We start from the raw sequence: 20132 nt of genomic DNA, 5'->3' as shown, positions 1-20132 counted from the left end.
CACAACACACAGCCAATGGAACCATAGAATGGCTTCAAATGAAGAAGATTGATGTCATTGAGAGGCCCAGTCAGAATCCTGATCTTAACATGATAGAATACCTCTGGCAAGACCTCAAGATGACTGTCAACCATCAGTCCCCAATTAACCTGGCATAGCTTCAGCAATTTTGCAAGGAGGATTGGGTGAATCTTGCTCCATCAAAGTGTGCAAAGCTAGGAGACTTATCCAAAAAGATTATTGGCTGTAATAGCTGCAAGAGGTGGTTCAACTAAGTACTGAACAAAGTACTTTTAAAATGCTGACATTTTTTAGTTTTTTATGCTTTATAATTTTCCATATTTTTTGGGCTCTGCTGTGAAAAAAGGAGCACATGATTGACAGATATAAATTCTCAGTTAAACTGATGAAAATCCCTGGTTTTAATACTCACATATGTGAACACAGGGTTGGGGATTGAATACTTTATCAAGGCACTGTATGTCCCCTCATTAAAGATTTTTCTGCCTGTGGAAATATCTTGACATCTAACCCAAACTGCCTGCTCCTATTATGTTTCAACACGATCAGTCCTCATCCTTCTAAACTCCAAATGATCAAACAAAACCCACATTCCAGAAGTTTACCGAGTGAATCATTTTGGATTCCTTCCAATTCCGCTATCTTTGTTTAAATAAGGGGTCCAAAATTATGCACAATACTCCAGATGTGTCCTCACAAGTACCCTTAACTCCAGTCCCCTTGTAATAAATGATCATATGCTATCATTGCCCATTTGTAATTTCTAACCACTGCTTTGATCTGCTTTCTCAGAGAACTTGCCCCATTGCTGAACTGCTCCCACAACCTCAATCAGTCAGTACATTCCGATTGGAGGGTTGTGACTAGTGGTGCCCCTCAAGGATCAGTTCTGGGACCTCTACTTTTTGTGATTTTTCTTAACAACCTGGATGCGGGGGTAGAAGGGTGAGTTGGCAAGTTTGCAGACGACATAAAGGTTGGTTGTGTTGTGGATAGTGTTGAGGATTGTCGAAGATTGCAGAGAGACATTGATAGGATGCAGAAGTGGGCTGAGAAGTGGCAGATGGAATTCAACCCAGAAGTGTGAGGTGGTACACTTTGGAAGGATAAACTCCAAGGCAGAGTAGAAAGTAAATGGCAGGATACTTGGAAGTGTGGAGGAGCAGAGAGATCTGGGGGTACATGTCCACAAGGTCCCTGAAAGTTGCCTCACAGGTAGATAGGGTAGTTAAGAAAGCTTATGGAATGTTAACTCTCGTAAGTTGAGGGATAGAGTTTAAGAGTCGCGGGGTAATGATGCCACACTTGGGAGTACTGTGGCCAATTCTGGTTACCTCACTATAGGAAGGATGTGGAAGCATTGGAAAGGGTAGAGAGGAGATTTACCAGGATGCTGCCTGGTTTAGAGAGTATGCATTACGATCAGATAGGGCTTTACTCTTTGGAGAGAAGAAGGATCAGAGGAAACATGATAGAGGCATACAAGATATAAAGAGGAACAGATAGAGTGGACAGCCAATGCCTCTTCCCCAGGGCACCACTGCTCAATACAAGAGGACATGGCTTTAAGGTAAGGGGTGGGAAATTCAAGGGGGATATTAGAGGAAGGTTTTTCACTCAGAGAGCGGTTGGTGCGTGGAATGCACTGCCTGAGTCAGTGGTGGAGGCAGATACACTAGTGAAGTTTAAGAGACTACTAGACAGGTATATGGAGGAATTTAAGGTGGAGGGTTATATGGGAGGCAGGGTTTAAGGGTCTGCACAACACTGTGGGCCAAATGGCCTGTACTGTGCTGTATTGTTCTATGTTTAACCTATAATAATAAGTACTTCATTGATCCCGAGTGGAAAATTCTTTCATTACAGCAGCAACATTTAAAAACACACTTAGCAGGGTGCAGACCTAACAATAAATACAGAATAACAGTCACTGTAATAATTTACCAATGTGCAATAATAATGTACGAAATAATAAAACAGAGACTATTGCACTATGATGTGTGACTCCTGTCACACAGAGATGAACTCTTGTATATGCTTATTCCATTTGGTAGGAAAGATTTTCTGTGATGATCCTTGTGATAGGAGAGCTGAATGAGTCTGTTCGAAAGGGTGCTCCGCTGCTTATTCAGTAGCTCATGGAGAGGATGTGCCTGATTGTCCATAATAGGTAACAGTTTGTTTAGTGACCTCTCCATCACTAACTCAAAAGAGTCTGGGTTGTAACCAAGGATGGATTCAGCCTTTCTGATGAGTTTAGTTAGTCTTTTTGCATCACCATGCTGCTCCCCCAACATAAAGCCGCAAAGAAGACTGCCCACGCTACGACAGACTGGTAAAAGATTTCCAGCATCCTGCTGCACACATTGAAGGATCTCAGCTTCCTTAGAAAAGAGTCTGCTCATCCGCTTCTTGTAAACAGCCTTGGTGTTTGTCTTCTAGTCAAGTCTATTGTTGAGGTAAACACCCAAGTATTTGTACTTCTCCACCACAACCTTTCTCCCAGAATGTATACAGGACTCGTCACAGTCCTCTTCCTCCTAAAATCAAGCAGCATTTCTCTGGTTTTGGCCACGGTCAGGGGCAGGTGGTTCCTTCCACACCACTCCACCAACTTGTCCACCAGTCCTCTGTACTCTGACTCCTGCCCATCTCTGATACACCCAACCACCGCAGAGTCATCAGAGAACTTCTGCAAGTGACAAGGCTCAGGGTTGTATTGACAGTCTGAGGTGTACAGTGTGAACAGAAATGGAGACAGGACAGTCCCTCATGGCGCCCCAGTGCCACTCACCACCATCTCAGACAGAGAACTACCCAGCCGTACAAGTTGGGGTTCATCTGTCAGTCAGTAATCCAGGAGATAGTGGGTTTATCTACACCCATCCTTTGTAGCTTCACACTCAGAAGTGACCGGATTCTATTGAAGGCACTAGAGAAAGATGTGACTCTCACAATGCCACCAGCATCATCCAGGTGGGGGTGAGGTCTCTGCAACAGGCAGATGATGGCATCATCCACTCCCACATGAGGCTGGTAGGCAAATTGTAGAGGGTCCAATGAAGACCTCACCTGTGGTCCAAGGTAAGTCAGGACCAACCTCTCCAGCACCTTTAACATATGAGATGTGAGGGGAATTGGTCTGTAGTCATTAAGTTCAGATGGAGTTGTCTTCTTTGGATCAGGAACCAAGCAGGAAGTCTTCCATAGCACCGGTATCTTCTCCTGACTCAGACTCAGATTGTAAAGGTGCTGCAAAATGCCAAACAGCTGGCTCGCACAGACCTTCTGTACCCTGGGACTGATACTGTTCAGTCCAGAAGCCCTGCCATGATGTCGTCTCTCCAGCTGTCTCTTAATCTTACCTGCAGTCACAGTGAGGCAGGAGAGGGCAGTCCTTCCCATGGAGGCAGGATACTCCAAAGTTTGGGGGGGGGGGGGTTTGGAACACAAGCACTCACTGGAGGGGGTGTGGATGGAGGGAGAAGGCTTCAGGGGCAGGGAGGGTATATGGTTTGGGCGAGTGGGGGAGGGGACAGCAAGAGGTCCAGTGTTGAACCTGTTGAAAAACAAGTTCAATTCGTTGGCCCTATCCAGGCAGTCCTTGATCTTCCTTTTCTTAACCTTGAAGCCAGTGATCAGCTTCATGCCCGACCACATGTCCCTTATGCTTGTACTCCAGCTTGCTCTTGCACGCCCTCAGTTTTACCCTCAGTTCACTCTGTACTCGCCTATCTCTGGACATGAAGGCTTTCTTCCTGTTCAAAAGTTCTTTCAGGTCACTGGTGATCCAGAGCTTGTTGGGGTAGCTGCATAAGGTCCAGGCTGACAAGATGGTGTTCCCAAAGAATTTGATATAGTCTATGGATTTACTTTCAAGGGCTCTTCATCTCACATTCTTGATACTTATTGTTTATTTATTTATTTATTTATTATTTTTTTTTTGCATTTTCACAGCTTCTTGTCACGTGCACACCGGCTGAACGCCCAAGTTGGTGTGGTCTTTCATTGATTCTATTATGGTTATCATTCTATAATGGAATTATTGACTATGCCTGCAAGAAAATTAATCTCAGGGTTGCATATGGTGACATATATTTACTTTGAACTTCAATGAGATACCATGGATTAGCAACAAGCAGGATGCAGTAGTAAGAAGTGTACATGAAATTGAGACCAGACTATTTTTGTTCTTTAAAGTCAGTGCCAGCTTAGCTGTTCAATTAACAATTCTGCAATTATTAGCTTTTTCCTTCAGTTGCAACAGACCATGACAGTCAAGAAGAAAAAGAACGCTACAATTAAACATGTCTTTTGTTACTACTGAATAAACAAAAGGATTAAAGTAAATTGTATTAAGCTTGCAGTGTGAAATTCCATCATACTGAAGTTAACTTTAGACAGCTATTTTTACTTCATACATACCTTAAATGCCCTTGGAGTAACATAGCTATATTTGCCTGACCACATCTGTTTGATGAGATCTGCATAAGCGTTGGCTATCTCTCCTTTCATTCCCAGTAGGTTATCATGATTTAATTCATCCACATATTCATCGGACACAAAGTATTCTGTCAGTGGCGGGGTATTACTTAGACACTTAAAGAAAGCAAAGACAAACACAAAAGAGTAAGATACAAAATAATCACTTTTTATCAACTAGTCATTTTGATTGACAAGATGGACCACTTTAGCTTCACTACAGTTGATGCAATGGTGTTGTGGAATGCCTGTTAAGGAAGTGTTTACATCATCTTCCTCCAATGATTTAGCTATTTAGTAAGGAATAAAATTACACTTGGTGTTTTAGTTGCTCCATGAATGTGTCACTGGCAGAATAATTGGCTGTGAATGAATGAAAACTTGAACTTGAGCTGGCATTGACTTCGGTCTTTATCGGGTAAAGATATGACACTGAAGCAGGCCATTCAGCCCATTGAGTCTGCTCTCCCATTTGATCATGGTTGATTTATTATTCCCTCTCCAACTACATTCTCTGGCCTGTAATCCTTAATACCCTTACTATCCAAGGGCACATCAACCTCTGCTTTAAACATACCCAATGACTTAGCCTCCAAAGCCAACTGTGGCAATGAATTCCACAAATTCAGCACTCCCTGGCAAAGAAATCATTCCTCATCTTAGATATAAAGGGATGTTCTTTATTCTGAGCTGTGTCCTCAAGTTGTAGGTTTTCCTACCACTGTAAACTCCACACCCATTCTTTCTAGATCTTTCAATATGTGGTAGGTTTCAATGAGATCCCTCTTCATCCTTCTAGACTCCTGCAAGTACAAGTTGAGAACTGTGAAATGATTCTCACCTTTTCATCCCTGAACCATTCTTGATGGGCCAAAGGTCCAATTTCATCTTACAGATGTAAATAACCAATAGAGGTAATTCGATTTTCATTCAAGAGTGCAAATATTCCCTACTCTAGGCAACATGTACTGGTGTTTCTCCAAAAGTAGCAACAACCGGATTAACAAACCAGACAATGTACAGCAGAAATGAAAAACACAACCAATAATTGAAAACACTGTTACCATATCAACCAGAGAAAAGCGAAGCAAGTCCTAAGAGACAAAGTCACCTTGTTGTGTTTATCCATTCCCTCTCTAATTACTGTAAATAAAGCACTGTTGTTTAACAATTCATATGGCTCAAAATAATAAAGTTTGATAGGAATAATTTAATTCAATAAATGTTGAGGAAAACAAAATTCTTATCCGTTAATGCCTGCTTGTTGGCCACTTCTTATGGAAATTTAGTTTTCAGTCTAAATGCTGAACTTATCAGGGACATGTATTAAATATATTCTCTAGAGATTTGGAACATGGACAGAAATATTCAGTGGGCATCTTGAGCAAACAACATGGGTGAAACATGGGTCAGTCAGTATCTCAAAAGAAGAAAGGAATGGTCAAAGAGTCAAATGTAGATTAAAAAAGTCACAGCTTAAATAAAAAACATTGGCCAAAAAAAGAAAAAAAAACATGCTGAGGTGCATGTGTAATTAGAGCAAAATAGTAACAGAGGTATCTCTTAGTTGTATAGTACAATTGAAGCATCATTTTACACCATTTGAGAGGCAATTAATGTATCAGAAACACAAGAACAGACGGGGTGGGTAGGAGAAGGATGACAAGCTATAAGGTGGTAGGTAAAGCCAGGTGGGTGGGAAAGGTAAAGGGCTGAAGAGGAAGGAATCTGATAGGTGAGGAGAGTGGACCATGGGAGAAAGGAAAGGGAGGTGGGGGGCACCAGGAGGAGATGATAGGTGAGTGAGAAAGAGGTAAGAGGCCAGAATGGGGAATAGAGTAAGAGGGGAGGGGGAAGGAATTTTTGTTTTTTTAAATGGAAGGAGAAATCAGGTTGGCAGCTACCCAGACAGAATAATGTGTTGCTCCTCCACTCAGTTTGGCCTCATCGTGACATGAGGGGATCACAGACCAACATGTTGGAACAGGAATAGGAATGGGAATTAAAATGTTGGGTCACTGGGAAGTTCCACTTTTGGTGGATGGTGCACAGGTGCTTGACAAAGCAGCCCACCAGTGTAGAGTAGGCTACATCAGGAGCGCTGGTTAAAATGGACAACCCCAGCAGATCTTCAGTTTAAGTGTTGCCTCAGCTGGAAGGACTAAATGGAGGTAAGGGAGGAAGTGAATGGACAGGAACATTTTGTCAGCTTGCAGGGATAAGCGCTGTGCAGAAAGTATAGTGAATTCAGCCATGGGAATCAGTAGGCTTATAAAAGATGTCGGTTTACAATTTATCTCCAGAGATGGAGACAAGATCGAGAAAGGGGAGATGTCAGAAATGGGCCAAGTGAATTTAAAGGCAGGGTGTAAGTTGGAGGCAAAGTTGATGAGCTCAGCATGGGTGCATGTAGCGCAGGAAGAGCTGGGGAGCATTATTGGGGAAGGCTTGGAACATGAACTGTCCCACATAGCCAATGAAAAGGCAGGCATAGCTGGAGCCTATATGGGTGCCCATGGCTACTCCTCGAGTCTGGAAAAAGTGGAAGAAGCCAAAGAAGAAATGGTTAAGGGTGAAGACCAGTTCTCCCAGATGGAGAAGGGGAGTGGTGGAGGGAAACTGGTTGGCTCTTTTATTGAGAAAGAAGCTAAGAGCTTTAAGGCGTTCTTGAAGGGGGAGAGAAATGCATAGGGACTGGGCATCCATCGTGAAAGCAAGGCAGTCAGGACCAGAGAATTTAAAGTTAATGAGGAGATTGAGAGCATGAGAAGTGTTGTGGATGTAGGTGGGAAGGGACTGAAACAAGCAGGATAGAATGGGGTCTTAGTATGAAGACACGAGTTTAGTGGGGCAGGAGCAGGCAGAATCAATCGGCCTACTCAGACAGTCAGGTTGAGGCACTGTATCAGACTGGACTGGACAGTATTGGTTAAATACAAACCCTGTTCAGTTTGAATTCCAGTAGGCAAGTATCAACAAATCCAAAGAATCTGTAATATATAACTAAATATCAGCTTGAATCACTCTTGTTCCAGTCAGGTTCCACTGGAACCTTAAGTTCCAGTCTAGAGAAACCTAGTCCAAGACTCCTCTGCAGTTTAGAGGGAGTGCTGCACATTTGGAAGTGAATTATTAAATCAAAGCCCCATCTGCTGCCCAAGATGGAAAAAAAGAATGCCACAGCACTATTCTGAAGAGCATGGGAGTGAACCCTGGCATCCTACCGGATAATTATTATTCAATTGACATTTTTAACAGGATGACAGAGTTAAGCTTATTTCACACAGAGAGTGTGGTGGATGCGTGTAACACGCAGCCAGGGTTAGTAGTGGTGGAGGGAGATACATTAGGGGCATTTTAGAGACTCTTAGATAGGCACAGGGATGAAAGAAATATGGAGGGCTTTGTGGAAGGGAAGGGTTAAATTGATTTTGGAGTAGGTTCAAAGGTCGTTGCAACATCATGTGCTGAGAATCCTGTACTGAAGGGCTGTAGTGTTCTATGCCCAAATGACTGCTCAGTTTCCTACATTATGACAGTGGATATACAACAGAAGTTTTCTCCTTACAGTAAAGTGCTTTGCATATGTTCTGAAATCCATAAATGCAAGTCTTCCTTAATTTTTCAGATGGACTCAAATACAAACTGGACAGACTTTCTTAAACTTTGCCCACTTCCTAAAACAGCCTGGTAATGAATAATTTTATTTCCCCGCAGCATGAACATTATGGATTAATGCTCAAGCAAGAAAACACTTCCAATTCCTCTTTTTACAAGATTCCTTCCAATTCAAAATTCTGCACAATGAAGGAACATCCTCTGCTCTCAAAAGGTGGAGAAATTCATTGACTTTACCCTAACCCTCTGAGTAAACAAATCTGGTCCCAAATGAACAACCTTTCACTAAAGAGCCACAAGTCCCAATTCTCCAGACCGGAAAATCTTTCAGTTTACAAATCCATGAAGTAGTACAGAGTGCTTGATAAGTCTCTGAAGATGAAGAGTGGCTTACAACCTATTCTACTTGTTATCCTCAATGCACTTTGAACATACTTAGCAGCTGCCTTAGAATTTTATTAAAAATGCCAAAGACAAATTGCAGTGAAAAAAGAACACTTCATTTCTTCTGTTAACATACATGCAACAAGTGCCTGTATGCCCCTAATGTATCTCCCTCCACCACTACTAACCCTGGCTGCGTGTTACACACACCCACCACACTCTCTGTGTGAAATAAACTCTACCTGCCTTCTACAAGTGTGGAAAAGGCACTGTGTACTCTCTCACTTGTCAATTAACTTATCAATTTTACAGAACCTATAAAATCTGTTTAACATCGACAAAATTCACATGGGATAACTTTCTTTAAATAGATTGTCTGAAAACAAGACAGAAGGTTTAGAAAGTTAAACGTGAAATGGCTACTTAATTGATTTCACTTTCTGTAATTCTACTTACATCTCCAGAAACACTTCAAAAACAATTTTACGGGTACAAGCGGAAATGTAAAAATGAGTTAGAAAAACTGCACAGAAGATATTTCAGGATCAGTAAGTCTCAACAAAAATAATTCTTTGGAGTTTCTGGGATAGACTAATGAACCTATAGCATAGAAGGTTAGCATTTGGCCCACTGTGCTGATGCCTGTTGATAAGAAATTACCGAGACTAATCCTTCCTGTTCTTATTCTGAAGGACAGGGTTCATTAACTGCAGCTTCCTTTTAAGTGGATACAGTTTCTGTCTCCATTACCCTTTCATAAGCAAGACACCCACAATTTGCATGAAAAACACTACGAACTAAAGGACAATTAGCTCTTCCTACGTACCAAATCTAGTCCTATCTGTTTTTAAGCAGCTGAATTAATTTTTCGATCAGCCTTGGTTCTGCGGAAAACAAAGTGGGAATGGCAATCAACTCCCATAACTAAAGCCACTGTTCCCTCTAAGTTGTGTGGGTGCATGACTGCACAGCAACTGAAATGCTCCTGCACACACAGCCTTTGTTCCAGTGCAGCTGGAATTTCCTTTTATATGTTAATATAATTGTGAAATCCACTGTAACTACATGCTAATAAATATTATCCATAAAGTTTCTAAATAATAAATGTACCACAGCCTTTACTTAGAAACATATTAGAACTTTAACGTATTCACATTGTCAGAGATACAAGTTACAACACTGTTACAAATTGTAACAATAAACACAGAATGGAAGTTGGTAGCTCACTGGTAATAAACCGCTGGCCCCTGAATGCTGACACTGCCCAGTCACAACATTTTACTTTTGCCATTGTGCCTGTCAATTGTTTTGACTGCTTGACGTTACTTACTTGGGATGTGAGCTGCGGTTTGTGTTTATTTGATGTGGAAAAACTGTAAATAATTCTGTAAATTTCATTACACCTTTCAATTAATAAATAGTTCAAAAAGGATATGCTTTTTCAATTTTTATCATAAATATTCATAGTATGCTCATTACAAAAAAAATTTAAAGTGCCGTGCAGTTTTCAGACCATGTGAAAATTTCCTGCTCACAACAATGGTTGATCTGTGCCGCGGAAAAAAATAGAGACAACGTTAACTAAAGCTCTCAACTCTGATAAAATTTTTGTTAATTACCTCAGTTTCCTTCTTCAGTACTGAAATGGAAGTTTGTTCCTTCACTGTCTACTAATGACAGGAAAATCTTGTTTGTTTTCTGCAATCTTTTACATTATTTGAAAAGCAGTTTTTTTTAAATGGACACTCCTCCTTCCATTCTGATTGTAGGCTTCTACAGGGCGTACCTGGATGACAAACTTGAGTGGAGCACCAACGCAGCAGCTGTGTACAAGAAGGGCCAGAGTCACCTCTGCTTCCTGAGGAGACTGAACTCCTTTGTCATATGCAGGCCTCTCCTTCACATGTTCTACCAGTCTGCTGTCACCAGTACAATCTTCTATGCGGTGGCCAGCTGGGGCAATGACATCAACATGGGTGATACCAAAAAGCTCAATAAACTGATTAGAAAGGCTGGCTCTGTTATGGGAGTCAAACTGGACACACAAACCTACGGAAAATCCTGGAAACTCTGGGCAATGTTTCTCACCCTCTGCATGCCAGCTTGGCTGAACAGAGGAGGCTAAGACAACTGCTCTGCTCCAAAGAGCACTATATGAGGTAATTCTTACCCTTGGCCATTAGGCTCTATAATAAGTCAACCTATAGCCAGGGAAGTGAGGACCCCTCCCTCCTCCTTTTAGACTGGTTGAGGTAACTTATTTTTTATTCTTCCTTACTTCTCTTCTGATATTTGTTTATCTGTGCACTTGTAATGCTACCGTAACACTGTAATTTCCTTTACAATCAATAAAGTATCTATGTATCTATAGATAGGGTTAGTTCAGGAATGAATTCAAATGACATCCAATTTCTTAGAGAGGTAGGGACTAATGGACAACTTGAGAGTATTCATTTAAAACATACTTAATTTCAAAACCAAGTAATGTACACAATGGATGGAGTTTCTGGGAATATACATCTCAGAAGACCTTACATGGTCCACTAACACCACAATAGTTAAGAAAGCACAGCAATGCTTGTTTTTCCTCAGGACACTGAAGAAAGCTGGTCTACCTGAACAGACGCTGGTGACCTTTTACCGCTACACCATAGAGAGCATCTTAACATACTGCATCTCTGTGTGGTATCTCAGCTGTACAGCAGCTGATAGGAAAGCACTTCGACAGGTCATCTCTAGCGCACAGATCATCTGGACACAGCTCCCAGCCCTAGAGGACACCTACAGCTCACACTGCCTAAGGAAAGCTACAAGCATCTGTAAGGACAATACACACTCATGCAATCATCTGTTTGAACTTCTTCCATCTGGCAGATGTTATAAGATTTTCTATGCCCGCACTTCCAGACTGAAAAATAGCCTTTTCCCCAGAGCTATAATTGTTCTGAACCAAACGATCAAGCATCATCCATAAATTTGTTGTATTGCTACTTTTAATACTGGTTTTATGGCTGTCATGCACCTGAGTTGCACTTTTGTACTGCTGGACATTGCTTGTACTGGTTGGTTACTTGACTTTATTTATTGCTTATTTATTTTATTTTATTTATTTGTTGTTTTATAGCATTGAGTACGAGAGTTGCAAACACATTTTCGCTGTATTGGCGCATGACAAATTGTACTGTGCAATGACAGTAAAGGTATTTCATTCATTCATTTCATTCATTAAAAACTCAATTAAACCACCTTCTGTGATTTAAGGGAAAGGTCAGTTACAGTTCTAGCACACAACACATTAAATATCTTATTTATTTTTTAGTATTAACTGTTGATCCAGGTTACCACTTTTAACCTCATCATTTTATAGGAAAGGAAAAAAAAAACTTTTACACGTTGTTAGACTACTGGATTGAGAGGAATGCAAGTTTACATTTTTGATGCTGTCCACCTATCAGAAGCAAATTATATCCTAATAAGTGGAATTTACTTGCAAATCCCAGCCCTTCCCTCAGCTCAACCATGAATAGTCAAAATGGTCAATTAATAGTAGAATATTTTTTCTACTTCTTTCACTCTCATGACAAGAATCTTCAAAACTAGGCTATGGGACACAGCCTTCAAGTCCTTAAGTATTTACAACACTGAATGATACGAGGTCTCTCCATAATGACCTACCTGAACTGCTGAGTTCATAAAACACGTGTTACCCAAATTACTGAGGCCACAGAGACCAGCTTGTTCACTGTGTCTTCCTGGTTCTAGGTAATCGTAGCTGTTATAGCCAGAGTATGGGGGAATACAGTAGTTTGAATTTTTCACACTGAAAGAAAAAAGATGGAGTATTTAGTCAAAAGATTAAATGCCCCTTTTCATTGGACAACATTTAAAATAGGGATTATTTACAACTATAGTTGGAAATATTAAACTTAAGTTCAGAAATGCACTGCAGGACACAGAAATAGTTGCAAGTATCACTGTCATAATGCATAAATCTATAGCGCCACCAGATCTCCCACAAAATTACTGGGATCTCTACCATTCATCTATAGAGGCTCTCTCACAGCTCACTTTCTTTTCCACTTCTCCGTCTAAGTTTAAACAGTTTGACTTTATACACCAGCAACATAGAATCATCTCATTTCTTCCTTCTTACAGCATGAAACCATCATGGAGGCAAGGCTGAAAGGAATCTAGGAGAGGAGAGAGTACTTCGGTTCCAGGTGAGGGTGCAGGCATTCCAAAGGGCCTCCATGACATCACTGACTCAGTACATTAGAGCTTCTATTTATAGTGTACTCTGCTAAGGCAGCACAATCTGGGTTTCACATGCAGTGAGAAGCCTGTGGTGGAACAGGGGACTGACTAATGCATCCTGCCAAAAAAGCTGTGCAGAAAAGCAACGCCTCTGTCAATTTGAGAAGAGGGAAATAAAAACTGCTCTTACTTCAGTGATATGGGAAAGGATACAAAGGTTTGGAGAGAAAACATGGCAATGAACTGTAGATTGCACTCATAGTAAATAAGCATTATAATCTCAGGAGCTTCAATATCAGCAATTCCAAGACATCTCTATTATTATAGAAATCATAAAAACAAATAATATACGACTACAATTTATTTTTTTTTTAGCATTTGTTAAACAATCCACCCAAAGACTGAATCAATTAAGTCTTTCAAGGTGACTTACACTGAGCACTGACTTGAAGGCATCACTCTGGTACACAAGCAGAGTAACTGCAAAGAACCAGCTTAAAGTCAGATTTCTCTGGTTAAAGGGATGCTCCAAAATGAAACTAGCAAAATAAAAACACACTAAAACTTTATAAATACTCCCACAAATATTTTACTGCAGTTCATTCCCCAACCCCACCTCTATACAGCAAAGGAACATACCATTTTGGATAACCTCATTTTCCTGCCCCTTTGCTAATTTGTGCTCTTTAAAACACATGCACAAGATAGATGTTACTGTAGTACATTTTTTGAGAACTTGCATGCAGAGAACTATTTTTTGAAGTTAAGATTGATGTATGAGGGTTTGGAAGTAATGGGATGGATGGGGTGGATGAGAAAGAGGAGGGGCAAGCAATTACCAAATACATCTTTAAATTCATTTGATTCTGCATATTTAAAATTCATTCCAACCTTGCACAACCTTCATGCAGATATGAAGCAAGATAACCAGCAGTTATCTTGAAAAGTATTAAGGCTAAGTAGAAAGAACAGGAGTAGGCTATTCAATAGCATTATTACTTATCTGACATTACTAAAGTCCAATTCCATATACTTTGATTCCTTCACTGATCATACAGTCTTAAATACATGATTCCAGCCCTCAATCCACCAACCCTTTGTGGTGAATAGTTCCAAGTATTCATTTGAATATCTCACTTGAAGCACAGTAGATTGACCTTTCTTTGATGTTGGATTGCTTACGTTAAATAATATCAGTTTGAAGAATGTAACCAAGTCCAAGGTTTAAAAAAAATCAAAGCTTAATTATTACAACACAGCAACTACAATACAGAGGAAGAATATTGTCCCAGGCAATAAAAAGATACATGGGCAAACCTTGTGCATGTTACAGTACTTTCCACTAATGAATATGACAGCTCCAGGGACTGATTCAAGTGTATAGATTGACCGATCACTGGTTGCATTCTCACATATACAAGGACCACGAAGCTCAGATTTGTATACTGGAGGAAAGATTCCATCAGATCAGCTTTCCAGTGGAGTGTATAGCTCCATTGTAAGGTATATACTGGAGAACTTGCAACTGTAAATGGGACGAGAATGGTGGGAAGGAAGTTTTTGGGCAACATCCATGCTAAGTGGAATGAGATAATCACATAATTCTATGGATGCCCACACCGTTCCCTCCCAGTTGCGTGGCCGCATAGTAACTGAAATCCTGTGGTGCACATTGCCTATATTGCACTGCTTTTATATATTTTATTAAAGCACCGCACAGTTATCAGGCAGTGTACAAATTTTCTGCTCGAAGCAATGGTTGGTCTGTGCAGCTGTAAAACACAAATCAAAGGGAATGTTGGGGGTGTACATTTTGCAAGTAAGAATAGCAAGATCACTTGTTACTTAGAAGGTGCAAGTGTAGGTGGGGTAGAAAAAAATATGTAAAGACATGAGGCTGCCAGGTTATAAAGTCAAACAAGCACTGGTGATAGAATTGACAGGTATGGAAGCTATTGACTAGGCTACATTAGGAATACCATGTGCAATCCTGATCATCGGATAACAGAGACAATGAAGAGGATGCAGAGATTAACAGAGATAAAACCAGATATTTAATATAAAATCAAGATAGGATGAACAGCCTGGATCTTCTTTATTTTAATAATTGATGCAAGGTTTGGATACAGTAAATACAGAATATTTCCATGTGAGAAATATCCAAATTACAGAACAAGATAAAGAAATCCAATTGGCAACCAAAGCAGCCTCTAAGATGTAGAGCTGTTACCCCACAGTTCCAGCAACCCAGGCACAATCTGATTCTGATCTAGTTTATGTGGAGATTGCACCTTCTCCCAATGATCATACAAACACAGGACTCCGTGCTTTCCTCATGCATCTCAAAGGGGTGCAGGTTGGTAGGTAAATTGGCCACAGTTTGTCGAGGAGTGGTAGCTTCTGGAGGAGTCAGTGGAAATATCAGGAGAATGAAAAATGGGATTAGTGCAAACTGGTGTTGATGGTTGGCTTGGCCTCACTGGTCCAAAAGACCCGGTGCCATACTATACAAGCTCATAACTCAGTCCCCATCCTGATGAAGGGGCTTGGCCCGAAATGCTGAAAGTTTATTTCTCTTCCTAAATGGTGCCTGACCTGCTGAGTTCCTCCAGCATTTAGTGTGCATTGCTTAGATTTCTAGCATTTACAGAATCTTGTGTCCATAACTTAAGAGTGTGGTTGAAGAGGTTTCCGGTGACGTTATCATCGAGAATGGCAGCTTAAGTCATTAGCTCCTCTGGAAAAACGCATATTAAGCCCCGTTATTCCATCAAATATAATATTTTTCAAAAAATATTTGGTATAAATAGGGGCAACAATGGGGAAAAGAAATGGAAATAAAATAAGCAACACTGCGGAGCCTGCGTCCGAGAGCAGTGCAGTGAGTGGCTCTCCTACCCGACCGTGTGCTAGTGAGGCGGACGCTGGGCCTCGTTCAGGCGAAGTGGCGAATATCTTCGAAATCCTGAAAGAAATAATGGAGGTCCAGAAAGATATAAAGCAGCAGCTCCGTGATATTAAGGCAGAGCTCGCAAGCGTTAATCAAAAAATAGTGGTGACTCGAATTGAGAAGGTGGAAGGTGGTGTTCAAAATGTGGAACGGATACTGAGCAAGACAGTAAAAATAATACATCACCAAGGAGGTAAACTGCTTGACCTGGACGGAGGATCACGGCAGAAAAATATCAGAATCTACAACGTTTCCGAAAGAGCGGAGGGCTTGTCTGTGACGGAGTTTGTCAGAAAGTTACTGTGAGACGCGCTGGATCTTCCCCCGGCTACGAAGCTGGAAGTCGAAAGAGCCTACTGCTCATTAGTCCCAAAACCTACCCAGGATAGAAAGCCACGTTCAATAATAATTAAATTCCTACAGTACAGCACCAAGGTGGAGATTCTACGAAGGGCATGGGGTAAGAAGAGAGTATTTTTAGAGGATAAATAAATATATTTCGACCAAGGTTACCCCCCTGCGGTCCTCCAGAAACGCAAAGAATACTCCAAAGTAAAGAGAGTATAAAAGCAAAATAAGATTAGATTTCAAACTCCGTACCTTGCTAAACCTCGAGTGTCTTATGACAACGGGACGCGGTTGTACCAGACAGTGGAAGAGGTGACTACAGACATGACGGCCAGAGGGTTGCCCATCAGCATGACCAAAACGAGGGAAAGCCTGACTGAGGAATTATCCCGCTCCGCTTGGGAAATAATGCGAGAATCGAGAAGGCAGGAGATGGGAGGCGGCCGAGGGAAATATATCAGGAAGAGACCGGGAGTTTTCCAAAGTCAGTCCTCACCCCCTTCAGAAGAGCCATAAAGTTTGGCTAACCTTAAAAATGTTGAGAAGCTAAACAGAAGCAAAAGTACACGGTGATATACCTATCTCGAGAAATACTTATTATAATGTAGATTTTATATTACTTATTCTTTATTCACTCACTTACTCCTTTAACCCCACCAAAATGAGAATATATATATGTGTGCATATATGTATATGTGTGTGTGTATATTTTACACACGCACACACAGATATATATATTTTGGAGGAGTACACAGGGAAATCTTTTCTGTGTAATGGATTTGTCCATTGACTTTTATGAATACTGCAACGGGGGCCCTCAAATCACAAGTAGGAGGGATTATCCTCCACAGCTAGACATTTCCTCTAGCTCAACGCAGGGTCATCTACTAGAGACCTCCGCCTTGGAATCACAAGTTCGTTGCCATTTTTGTTATTATTTGCATTTCATGTTTCTTATTTGTTCAGTGAGTAGATTGATTAAGTTTTATTCTAATTTCAATGATACATTGACAGATAAATACAGATGGCTAAAGACAACGTAAAATTAATTTCTTTTAATGTAAATGGGCTATTAAATCCAATCAAACGTAAGAGAATTTTATCCAAAATGAAAAAAGAACAAGCCCATGTAGTATATTTACAGGAAACTCACTTAAGTGATAATGAGCATAAAAAACTAAAGAGAATGGGCTTCACTAATCTGCTTTTCTCATATAAATCAGGACATAGGAGAGGATTTGCTATTATCTCAAGTAAGCTAAATTTTGAAAAAGTATTCGAAATGGGAGATAAAGAGGGCAGGTATATTCTGGTACGGGGGGAATATAGATGGCAATTCAGTTACTCTATTGAATATATACGCACCCCCGGGAAGTGATAATTGTTTCTTTCAGAAAATTACTGATATTATGGTCACAGAAACAGAAGGTCTCCTGATATGTGGGGGAGACTTAAATTTACAATTACAACCAAACTTAGACTCTTCCAACAGAAAAACCTATGAAACAAAATCTTTACATAAGAAAGTTAATCCACTATTTGAGGATGTTGGTTTAATTGATATATGGAGGGACCTTTTCCCTGACAGAAGGGATTACACTCATTATTCTGCTCCCCATTCTGTATATACAAGAATAGACTATTTCATAACATTTGGAAAAGACAAAGACAAAATAAACACCTGTGGAATTGAGACAATAGATGTAAGTGACCATGTACCCATATATTTATCTGTTGATTTTGACCTACAACCAAAGAATACTATTTGGAAACTAAATTTAAGTCTACTCAATGATCCGTACTTTAAGGAACAAACTAAAAAATAAATTGGTCTCTACTTAGAATTTAATGATAATGGAGAGATTTCACCTCCATTTTGTGGGATACTCTGAAGACGGTCTTAAGAGGGAAAATTATAGCGATGTCTTCATATAAGAAAAAAAAGTAATAAAACATTAGAGGAATTACAAAATAAGCTGAAGGAACTAGAGAAAAAACACAAACTGAATTTGGCACAGGATACATTAGGGGAAATTAAAAGAATTAGGAATAAAATAAATAATTTGGCTGCGCAAGAAATCAGGAAAAACTTAATGTTTCTGAAACAGAGACATTATGAAAGTGAATCGAAATATATGAAAATACTGGCATGGAAACTGAAAAAAAAAGATAGCAGAAAATACAAATTTATAGAATTAGGGACCCAAGAACAAAAATAATAAAAAAAATAAGCTAAGTGAAATTCAAGAAGCTTTTGAAGTGTTTTACAAAACTCTATATTCCAAAGTTCCAGGGGAAGCATAACCCAAATTGACACCTTCTTGAATTCTCTAGAGTTACCCACTTTAAGCAAAGAACAAAATAGAAGGATGACTGCTGACGTAACTGAAGTTGAATTAAAAGCTGCAATTAGTAGGCTTAAATTAAGCAAGTCACCAGGATCAGATGGGTATCCAGCAGAGTGGTACAAAGAATTTAAAAATGAGTTAATTCCTGTTTTACTCCCCACACTGAACTGGGCTCTAAAAATGACACAAATGCCACCCAGCTGGAAGGAAGCGATAATCTCAGCTATACTGAAAGAAGGCAAGGATAAAATGGAATGCGGATCATTTAGACCAATATCCGTTCTTAATGTAGATTATAGGTTATTTACCTCCATCATGGTCAAATGATATGGGTAGAAACATGGCCAAATGAGTTTCTACCCATACTGATATGTAATGATCAGACAGGTTTTATATGATGCCAGACTCAAGACAATATACGAAGGACACTTCACATTATGGATCATATACAAAAAAAATAAAATCGAAGCAATAGTGATAAGCGTGGACGCTGAAAAAGCATTTGATTCGGTTAAATGGAATTTTCTTTACAGAGTTTTACATAGATTTGGTTTCCAAGACACATTTATTAAAACTATACAGATACTATATGACAATCCTACTGCTAGGATTAAAATCAATGGATATTTATCAAATAGTCTTACCCTAGAAAGGGGCACGAGACAGGATTATGCATGGTCACCACTACTCTTTGCGTTATATCTGGAACCATTAGCTCAATACATCAGACAAAATGAAGATATCAGGGGAATTACTATTAATGGGACAGAGCATAAATCGGCTTGTTATGCAGATGACATTTTGATCTATCTAGGGCGGGGGTCGGCAACCCGCGGCTCCGGAGCCGCATGCGCCTCTTTCACCTCTGTGCTGAAGCTCCCTGTGGCTTTGGAAAATAAATGGTCAGTATTTAATTAAAATGTATTTTATGTTAGTTTGTTAGTTTTTGAAATGTAATTCTAAATTTGAAGATTATGCTGATCTTGTACAATCTAAATAAGACGTTGTGGCAACCCATTTCCTGGCACATTGGAACCGGCTCACAATTAGGCTAGGGAGATAGCCTACGGGGGTTTGTGAGTATGTGTCTTTTGGAGCATCCGCGCCCATGGGGGCCGGGTTGAGGGAGGCTTAAAAGCAAGGCTGTTTAGTTCGAATAAAGTTATTCGACTGTTTACTGACTGCGTGAGCACACCGCTACAACGTGTTTTTATCGCTATTAATATACGTCACCACTGCCAATACCTGACACCCGTCAGTGCGCGATTTCTTTAATTTTTCGATCCAAGGTAGGCTAACTATGGAGAATTCTAAAAAAAGAAAAGTGACTGAAGAAAACAGAACGTTTAATGATAAGTGGACAGATTCATTTGCTTTCACTGTTGACGAGATTGGTTTACCGGTATGCTTAATATGCAATGAGAAACTAGCGAACAACAAAAAGTCAAATGTCGCAAGGCATTTCCAGAGTAAACACGCAGCCTTTGCTCAAAAATATCCGGATGGAGATGAGAGAAAAAAAGCCGTTTCGGAACTGATGCGGAAGGTTGAGCAAAAATCATTTCAAGAAATGGATGAAGTCTGGAAAATCAACTACATACGCTAGTTATATTGCCGCTCAGGAAATAGTCAGGCACGGGAAGCAGTTTACAGATGGTGAATATATAAAAGAATCTTTCATTAAGATTTCAGAACATCTATTCACGGACTTTAAAAACAAGAGTGAA

The 20132-nt window shown here is 40.1% G+C and overlaps 1 protein-coding gene across 5 annotated transcripts in view; it reads right to left on the bottom strand.

The window, feature by feature from the left end:
• The window catches only part of LOC132398302 (ubiquitin carboxyl-terminal hydrolase 15-like), a 132043-nt gene that overhangs the window by 27539 nt on the left and 84372 nt on the right, over nt 1-20132 (bottom strand). For 3 of the 5 annotated variants that reach the window (XM_059977521.1, XM_059977522.1, XM_059977523.1), the window contains 2 exons: nt 12181-12325; nt 4447-4620 (listed from right to left, as the gene is read on the bottom strand). In XM_059977521.1, the coding sequence (XP_059833504.1) occupies nt 4447-4620; nt 12181-12325 (319 nt within the window). Of the gene's footprint in view, nt 1-4446; nt 4621-10124; nt 10262-12180; nt 12326-20132 lie in introns of those variants that run through there. The other 2 variants (XM_059977524.1, XR_009513608.1) reach the window with 2 other exon arrangements.

The sequence above is a fragment of the Hypanus sabinus genome, chromosome 8 (genome assembly GCF_030144855.1).
Source record: "Hypanus sabinus isolate sHypSab1 chromosome 8, sHypSab1.hap1, whole genome shotgun sequence".
Classification (NCBI taxonomy): domain Eukaryota; kingdom Metazoa; phylum Chordata; class Chondrichthyes; order Myliobatiformes; family Dasyatidae; genus Hypanus; species Hypanus sabinus.
This window is presented reverse-complemented; position numbering and strand designations above follow the sequence as displayed.